The 9,938-nt window shown below is 34.9% G+C and overlaps 1 protein-coding gene across 2 annotated transcripts; it reads left to right on the top strand.

The window, feature by feature from the left end:
• LOC119636646 (pre-mRNA-splicing factor syf1 homolog) lies at positions 1 to 6,837 on the top strand. 2 transcript variants are annotated; one of them, XM_038032137.1, is made up of 4 exons: positions 1 to 467; positions 4,000 to 4,697; positions 4,757 to 6,089; positions 6,150 to 6,837. In XM_038032137.1, exons 1-4 carry the CDS (start codon positions 387 to 389, stop codon positions 6,726 to 6,728), a joined length of 2,691 nt encoding a protein of 896 aa, XP_037888065.1. In that variant the 5' UTR covers positions 1 to 386; the 3' UTR covers positions 6,729 to 6,837. The 2 variants fall into 2 exon arrangements, with proteins under 2 accessions (XP_037888065.1, XP_037888067.1); XM_038032139.1 differs by lacking the exon at positions 1 to 467 and adding an exon at positions 3,806 to 3,933 and having other exon boundaries at positions 6,150 to 6,728.
• The last annotated feature ends 3,101 nt before the right edge of the window (positions 6,838 to 9,938 follow it).

Below are 9,938 nucleotides of genomic sequence, written 5' to 3'. Positions count from 1 at the left end.
TTTCTTTTGAATTGGCTATTTTGTGTCTACCTTTGTGTCTACCTTTGATTTGTAAGCAATTTAATATGTTTTGTTTTGAATTGGCTATTTTGTGTCTACCTTTGCGTGAGAAACGTTGCTAATTAATTGTGCCATGTATGTTGCTTATTACTTCTAAACAGCCAAAGCTAGTAACCAATCAATCAATCAATTTCCTGGAAATTGAATGGGTTACAATTACATTTCTGCCTCCTTATAAAAGGGCATCTTATCATATAATCGCGCCATCATCTGCAAATCTTAAAGGACCAACAATTATAAAAGCCCATTGAGCATATCATCACAGATTCAGTTCATTATTAACGGGCTTAGTCCATTCTGCTAAACATAAAAAAAGAGCAAAATAAATGAAAATGGGAATAAATACACAATTGTTACGTCAGCAGAATGGCTTTAGCAGACACTTCTTATGTATGGATATAGATTTTGTAAGTATTGTCTCGAAAATTCCGCGATATTCAAATATATATTGCCGTTGTTCTATTTCCGTCTAGCTTGAGGAAGACGTACCTTACGAAGAGCAAAGAAAGAGAAGGTAAGTTGTCACTTTCTTTCTTATGTAGTATTGGGACATATGTAATGATGTCATGTGGAAGCCTGTTTTTTTTCACTTTCTTGTCCTAGCAACATGCATCAGAGGCAGAATAGTCGCAATCGTCTATTAGAAATTTGTAGGTCATCCTGTGTATTTCAAATATATTGCTTATTCGCATCTCTTTTATTTATTTAAAGCCGAGCTGATTTCCTATCAAACAAAATAACTAATCTTTAACAATATCGTAACAATACCTTTTAGAAACTATGCTACTATATATATTCGATACACGCAAGATTTGTGCAATCGAAAAGATGTGAACTTAAACGCCGGTTAATCCAAAGATGTTAAATCATTGCCAATTGAAAAATTGTGTGACATTTGTATTCTCTCTCTCTCTCTCTCTCTTACATATCACTCTTGCATATAACTTTTGACGAAGTAATAATATATTTGCGCATTTTCTCCAAACAATCACACTTCAGCTTCCAGCTTGTGTACCAAAAAACTGCGGATGCAGTTAAATTGAACCAGGAAACCTTTCATTTAACGGCGAAATTGACAGCTTTATAGAATTTGTAGATTTAGTAGACTTTTGGGAACGTCTTCTCTGTTTAGACCTTGTAATTAAATTTCAATTGAAACTTTCCTTATGATCACGAAAAGGTAATACGCATGGAGAACAGCGCTTCAGCTCCAATTTTAAGCGATTCCCAAAATGAGTACAGTCGCCTTGTTCACTGCTTTACGTAAGGTTGATGAAGATAAAGGTTTTAATATTGCTAAATACTGAATGAATATTTATACTTTAGCGCTACAACTATTAGGACCTTATAAAAAGGAATGAAAGGTGTGGGATGTCCCTCTGAAGGTTTTTGAATATTTTTACAATTTACTTCAAATAGCGCACGTAATGTTCAACTAAAAAGAAAAACAAAATAACGTAAATTTTTGATTTTTAGCTATAAGTTTGCATTTTCAATATATTCAGTTTAATAAACTTTTTGTTTGGTTACATATATTATTTCACCGTCGTGTATTCCTTGATGTCCTCCATTTTGCTTTGCAGGCATAATATTTAATATTCCTTGTTTTCTAATATGAATATATGTATATATTCTTAAAAAAAAAATATTTTCTTTTATTTTCAGGGCGATTGCAAATTTCATTTTTCGAATTAAATTTTATTAATTATTAATTATTGAAATAATGAAAACGTGTATACTCGTATACTGTCGGTTTAAGACGAAACACGAAAATTTCATTTTTTTCGATTTAGGACCATGTTACCCTTACGTATTTAGATTTTTGTTAAAAATGGAAAACATTTGTTTCGATTTACGATGATGTTACAGAATATGCATATACCAACGGTGTACAACGCAATCTTTCCAAATACAAAATCGTTGCCTCGAATAGAAGGAGAAAGGAGGGGCTAGAAATTATAATTTTCTCGCATAACAAATTGTATAAGTAAAGTAAGAGATAGTATGCATAGCGAACTTGTTTTTTCATAATTTTAAAATATTAATATATAATTTAAGCTAGATTATTAAGGTATTTTTGTATTATTTTTATTATTATTTTATTACATTATATTTCCGATCTGGTGAAAACAGCTAAAATTATACGTTTTCCAGATCAAGAACGACTTGCTGATAGGAATATTGAAAGACATTTCGCTTAACTTGTTACATCTGCCTATAAATCAATTCAAGACGGCTATGCGCAAAATAATAAAATTTCAAGCGGAAATTCTGCAGAAGTTTTCGAAACCTGTGGCTGCAGTTTGCCAAAACGGACAGATCCTGCTTATTGGGTAGATGAAGCCTGTGCTTTTATATGTCATACTAATCCTCATATTACTAAAGACAAAATACGTTCCACCCTCGTAATCTGGATAAGGATTATTATTATATCTGATTACCAAAATATTAGACGCGTTTTTTCGTTTATGTTCGTTATGTTATGTTTATGTTAGCTATAAAACATTGTTTTTGCTTTAAATTTTCAGCACATTTTCCTTTTTTTTTAAATAATTTTTTAAATATCATTATGTTTACATTGAAAAAACTTTCGATTTTGATAAAAATTTAAACAAACAGCGCGGATTTAGTTGTCAACTATATTGTTAAGGTCATATATATATGTACGTATAAATAATTGTAAATAAGTATAATTGACAAAAATAAATGAACAAAAAAAACTAAATAAATAAATCAATGGTAACATCAACAACAATAATGAACAATAACCAATGGAGCCACAAAATTAAATTATGCATTAACTATAAAATGTTAATTAAAAAATAAATTTTTTATAGTTCGAGTTGCGCAATGCTGGAATTACTTAGAATTACTTGCAGCTCAACCTACCCACATTTTCATATTCTAATAATGCATTTCCGATGAAACTTCTTTTGCATTTTGCCACTAATGAGTAGAATATTTGTTGATTGCCTGTAATCTCTAAGCCTCAATTCAGAGTGCTCCTCTGATCTTCACTTGGCCAGTTTTGTAATATGTTGATGTGGTTTAAAGCCTGCTTATTCTGTTGTAAACTATTTTAATGACTTCTTGATATGTTGCTACTACCTTGGGGGATTCTCTGACCATCTATGGGGCTGGGGAGACAACTCAACTTGTAAGTTAGTTTTCGTGCCTGCATTGGTTATCTTGCAGTCTCTTATTCATAAATCTGTAGTTACAATCTATTTTTTAATTCATTTAATCCTATTTACATAGCACTCACCGCTCAGCATAGACAAGTAAATAAAATAAAAGAAGATATAAAAACAATTTATTTGAAATGACTATTTATTTATCTAAGTTACTTTTATTGTTTAAACAATTCCATGTATGTGTCTTCACACATTTAAGCAATTCTTTTTTTTTTATTAATTGCGTCAGTGAAGTCCACTTTTACACAATTATTCCTTTGAACCTATTTTCTTCATTATTTACTTCAAAAATTTAATTTCCCTTTTCTATTAACTTTTTCTGTCCTCACTTTTTTGTATGTGTGTTGCTTAAATTAATATTGATTTCTTTTTTTTTTTTGGTTCTAATATCATATGCTTTTGTTTACATTTTTCTATAAAATAATACGTTAACGTTTGCTAGTTTGGGGTTTTTAACCCGCGAATAAGAATAAAGCATCGTTGTGTCATTCCCCTAAGAGCATTGTTTGTATTTGGTGGCATCATTGGCTTCATCGTAAACAGACGTAGTGTATTTCTTTAAAAGCATAAAAAAAGAAAATAAATAAGTAAATAAGTAAGAAGGAGAATAAAATACATTACAACTTACATTAGCAAAATGACTTTGGCGGATACTTCCTTGTGTATGGATATAGATTTTGTAAGTATTACCTCGGAAATTCCGCGCTATTCAAATAATTATTACCGTTGTTCGGTCTTCTTCTAGCCTGAGGAAGATGTGCCTTACGAAGAGGAAATTCTCCGCAATGCCTATTCCGTGAAACATTGGCTGCGCTATATCGATCATAAAGCCAAAGCACCTAATAATGGGGTTAACATTGTGTATGAACGTGCCCTTAAAGAATTGCCTGGTAGTTATAAAATATGGTATAATTACTTACGCACCCGTCGACGTCAAGTGCGCGGTCGTTGTCTCACGGATCCCATGTTCGATGAGGTGAATAACACATTTGAGCGCGCTTTAGTATTTATGCACAAAATGCCGCGCATTTGGATGGATTATGGAGCCTTTATGACAGTTCAGTGCAAAATTACCCGCACTCGCCACGTGTTTGATCGGGCTTTACGTGCTTTACCCATTACTCAGCATTACCGCATATGGCCGTTGTATTTGAAATTTGCGCGTAAATATGATATTCCGGAAACGGCAGTTAGAATTTATAGACGTTATTTGAAATTGGCTCCGGATGATGCGGAAGAGTATATAGAATATCTGACAAGTGTTAATAGATTAGATGAGGCTGCTCAGCAGTTGGCTAGCATAGTGGATAATGAAAATTTTGTTTCCAAGTACGGTAAATCAAACCATCAGTTGTGGAATGAGTTGTGTGATTTAATATCAAAGAATCCGGATAAAGTGCGATCGTTGAACGTAGACGCCATTATTAGGGGTGGCTTGAGGAGGTAAATTTTCGCTTATTTAAATAAGAGATATTTAAACCCGTTCCTTCCCTTTCTTTTAGGTACACCGATCAACTGGGTCATTTATGGAATTGTTTAGCTGATTATTACGTACGTTCTGGCCTATTCGATCGTGCACGAGATATCTATGAAGAAGCCATTCAGACTGTACGCACTGTTCGAGATTTTACTCAAGTTTTCGATGAATACGCTCAGTTTGAGGAAGTCTCCTTAAATAAGCGTATGGAAATGGTGGCCAAAGATCCTAATGCCACGTCCGAGGACGATATTGACGTTGAGTTGCGTTTGGCTCGTTTTGAACATCTTATGGAGCGACGTCTATTACTTTTAAACAGCGTCCTGCTACGCCAGAATCCTCATAATGTTCACGAATGGCATAAACGTGTTAAATTGTATGAAGATAAACCGCATGAGATAATCAATACATATACAGAAGCTGTTCAGACAGTGCAACCGAAGCTAAGTGTGGGTAAATTGCATACACTTTGGGTAGAATTTGCAAAATTCTATGAAGCCAATGGTCAGGTTGAAGATGCTCGTATTGTCTTTGAACGCGCTACGGAGGTAGAATTTGTAAAGGTTGAGGATTTGGCCTCTATTTGGTGCGAATGGGCAGAAATGGAAATACGTCAGGAAAACTATGATCAAGCGCTTAAATTGATGCAAAAAGCTACCGCCATGCCGAAACGTAAAGTTGATTATCACGACGATACAGAAACTGTGCAAATGCGTTTGTATAAGTCGTTAAAATTGTGGTCCATGTACGCCGATTTGGAGGAGTCGTTTGGCACTTTTAAAACCTGTAAAGCAGTGTATGATCGTATAATGGACTTAAAGATTTGTACTCCACAAATTATTATTAATTACGGGTTGTTTCTGGAAGAACATAATTACTTTGAAGAGGCATTCCGAGCCTATGAAAAAGGCATCGCTTTGTTCAAATGGCCCAATGTTTACGACATTTGGAATTCGTATTTAACAAAATTTCTTAAAAGATATGGTGGGACGAAGTTAGAAAGAGCACGAGATCTTTTCGAACAATGTTTGGAAAATTGCCCTCCCGAATATGCCAAATATTTCTATTTGCTATACGCTAAATTGGAAGAGGATCACGGTCTAGCTAGACATGCTATGGCCGTTTATGATCGAGCTACCAGCGCCGTTAAGCCGGAGGAAATGTATGACATGTATAATATATTCGTTAAAAAAGCAGCAGAGATCTATGGATTACCTCGTACGCGAGAAATTTATGAAAAAGCTATTGAATGCTTGCCTGAGGAACATATGCGCCAGATGTGCGTGCGTTTTGCTGAAATGGAAACGAAATTGGGAGAAGTTGATCGTGCTCGGGCTATTTATGCTCATTGCTCGCAGGTAGGAAAACATATAGTGTTTCTTTTTAACAGAAAAAATAAAAATTTTATCTCTTTAAAGGTATGTGATCCCCGTATTACTGCTGATTTCTGGCAGACTTGGAAAGATTTTGAAATACGTCATGGCAATGAGGATACTATGCGTGAAATGTTACGCATTAAACGTTCGGTACAGGCTACCTATAACACTCAAGTGAATATGATGGCAGCTCAGTTCATTAATTCCGCCAACGCTGCCGTTGACTCAAGTAATTCGGATGCTATGCGTTTACTGGATGCTAAAGCCACCGCTGTAAACGAACAGAAGGAAAGACAAGCGTTGAAAAATCAAACCTCTTCCAATATAATGTTCGTGCGTGGTGAGACCCAGGGCGCCGGAAGTAATGGCAAAGTGGTTAATCCCGATGAAATTGATATCGGGGATAGCGATGATGATGCCGAGGATGAAGACGACGACGACGACGGGGATCAAAGTAACGCGGAAAATATTAAGACCTCAGAAAAATCAGTAACAACGTGTAAAGATATCAATGATTTAGTTTTAAAAAAATTACGAATCGAGCAGCAGGAAATACCAGCTAAAGTTTTTGGCGGTTTAAAGGTTAAAAATCAATCGGATGATGAAGACATGTTAGAGTAATTAGGCTAAGAAGGAAACAAAATTAAGATTAAATTAATAAGAAGCGCATAACTAGTATAAGATGTAAGAGTCAATAAATGATCGGTAGATATAATCGGAATTACAATGTCTACGCTGATTTTGTCAACCCTTTATGTATTTGTGCTTTCATTTTGTTTTTGCATTTTTTTCTTTTTTTTTTTGTGCATTAATTGTGCACATGTCTCACAAATTAACCCAAATCTTAGTTCCAAAAAACATGGCGGTTGACAAGCATATTAAACATTACATTGCAATTGCACTATAAGCGAAAAATATATATATATACATATATATATGTGCATGCTTGTGCTATTTATGTATGACTGTCAGTGACATTGTATATGTGCATGCATGTGTGTACATGTAAGTATGCATGCATAAATGTTGTGAAAATTGCAGCTGAGACACTGTTGCTATAGCTACATACTTAAAAATCTCTGTACAAGACAAGCCACAAATTATGCTATAACCAAACACAACAACAATAACAACAATAACAATAGCAGCAACTTTTACTAGTTAACAACAGCTATATGCAAGCGCACACACATGCATTGAGAAAAAAACTTAAAAACATTGTTGCCTATACTCCCGTGCACTTTATACACTACTCGCTATACCCTCGGTCCATGCACTGTTCAAGTTTATGGCGAGAATGGTTAAAGAAAAGTTACATATGATGTGTGTTGCGCTGCTGCTACGATTGCTGAAAGCGACATGTTAACATTGTATTATATTGTTGGTAAAATAATGAAAGACAGAGAGATAAAAAGTTCATAAAACGGAATGGTAAAAAAAATAAAAAAAAGGAGAAGAACATCAAACAAATAACACAAAAAAAAAAAGAAAAAAAAAAAGGTAAACATTAAAATCTTTTATGAAGCAAAGCACAAAACGATAAACAATGTCTGTGACACGCATACAAACGGCAGAAAAACAACGTAATGTAGTTCTAGTACGTTATCTTTAGATCTGTAATAAGGTGAATAAAAAGAAAAGAAAAGGTAAAAGAAAACGAAACACTGCCTTAACGCAAGGCTGGAAAGTGTACGTGATACGAAGAAAGGAAATCCTTTTGTATATCTTGCGTACACAGATTTATATAAATATATAACGTCACACAATAAGATAAGGTACGAAATCCAACACCTGCTTAAAATTTTACTATGGAATAGCTTCACTTACTCCCCGTTGGGCGATTGTTATTAGAGGAGTGAAATAATGGCCATTCTTGCCAGGCGAAATTTAGGAAAAACGCTCGCGATTCTCTGCGCTGTCTGGCTGGCTGTTCTTACTTTTCATTCTTTATTTATCTCGCCGAAAGCTTTGCTCTGCTCTAATTAACAATTGGCAGTGGCGAGTTAATGACTCATTTCGCAGAAAAGCAGAGCCGACGTCAATACTCGTCAATTCGGCGAAAGTAGTGTTGTTGTCTTAAATATTTTCGGTGCATTCGGTAGAATATGGCCTGACGTTCTTCCATTTATTGTCGATTATAATTTTGCTCAACCGATTAGCTCAGAGGATATCCCGTACGACGTGCTCAGGAAGGATTTCAGGTAGAGAGCGTGGAAAATACCCACATTGGTAGGGTATTCCAAAGGCTAGCGATGAAATTAAAAAACGACAAGACGTGGGCGTAATGGAAATTTTTGTTAAAGGACTGAGTTGGTATATAAATCTCCTATACATAAGTATTGCGTAAGCCACGAGGTATCGAGATATTTAGACATACTTTGGAGTGCATTTGGGGGCTGACGTTCATATCCGCGAGTTGTATTTCACTTAAGTTAGCCTTCGATAAGAATTGCAATCGACAATCGATTTGGTACAGTGCAGGAATACCATGAGATTCCTTTTCCTTCTCTTCTTAGCATTCATTTATGAATTTCGAGGCAGGAGAAAACGAAATGAAATCTTTCGGGCAGAACTGGGTTTGAAGCGTAGAAGAAAGGCTTACAGGGTGTAGGTATTGTAAAGGAGTGAAAACATTATTCGTCCCTTTCTTTGTAATCGGTTCTTGCCTGGCCGTAGTTACATGCGCAGGGATTGGTCAAAAAACACTTACTCTCAACCGATATAAAGGAAATTAACAAAGCTTTAAAAAATTCTCCACATACTGGCTGGCTCTTCCTAATCTTTCTTCAATTATTATCAAACACTTTATCGTGCATGCGTTAACACTTCGCCGCATATGTTTCACTTGCCGATAGTGAAGGCGATTGTGAGCCATACCTGGACGTAAGTTTTCGATAAATCCTAAAGGATTTTGAATTTCGTTAAGTGATTTTCAATTTTTAGTAACGCCCGACAGTTCGCTTAGACGTTGGCACGGCTGACATCTACGGATGTCTTAAGCCGTTACAAGTCGGTTCTATCTTAATTTTTGAGGTGTTGTTTAATCAAAATTGACAAGATTTTTAACGACAAGTACAAATCAAAGCATCCTTCTCCGCTCTTCAAAAAACAAATTTTAACATTTTTTTTTTTAAACCCATACACACAGCATATATATATATATATTTAAGGATTAATAAGATTTGTAATACCTTTAGGAAATGTTCTGCCCGTAATAATTAAAATATGAAAATCTTTATAAGAACATAACGATTTTGGCATTTGTGCTAAGAGATGGTATACTAGCGTAACTTAGGATGTACATAAATACTTATATACGTAATGAATGACTTTTGCTTTTTTTCCTTGGTTTTTTTTTTTTATTATTTTTCTCTTCTTATCATAACATTTCGTGTTAATACTTCCTCAAGAATACTTAACTAGAAAATGTTCTTGAATTGTTCCAAGAAAGTGGATACATGGATGACGATAACGAAGGAAGGAAGAAAGAAAGGAAGGAAGGAAGGAAGGAAGGAAGGAAGGATAGGAGGTGATCATAAATTTGCAAATTGCTAGTTTTTGTTTACTCCACTTCATTAGACACAACGGCACAATTATAATGAACGGAATGAAAACTTGGCACTAATTATGCAAGAGACGGGACCGTGTAAACGCGTCAGAATAATAACTTCTTTCTACCCGCGATAACAATAGCAGCAAGAACAACCAACCACTCTTTCCCATTTAACAAATACTTGAGCATATAATTTTCGGCTTCGTCAACATCAACGACTTCATCAGCTTCAGTTCACCAACGTAACGGCACCAATAGTTGTGAACAGAAAATGAGAA

The sequence above is a fragment of the Glossina fuscipes genome, unplaced genomic scaffold, assembly GCF_014805625.2.
Source record: "Glossina fuscipes isolate IAEA_lab_2018 unplaced genomic scaffold, Yale_Gfus_2 28, whole genome shotgun sequence".
Classification (NCBI taxonomy): Eukaryota; Metazoa; Arthropoda; class Insecta; order Diptera; family Glossinidae; genus Glossina; species Glossina fuscipes.
This window is presented reverse-complemented; position numbering and strand designations above follow the sequence as displayed.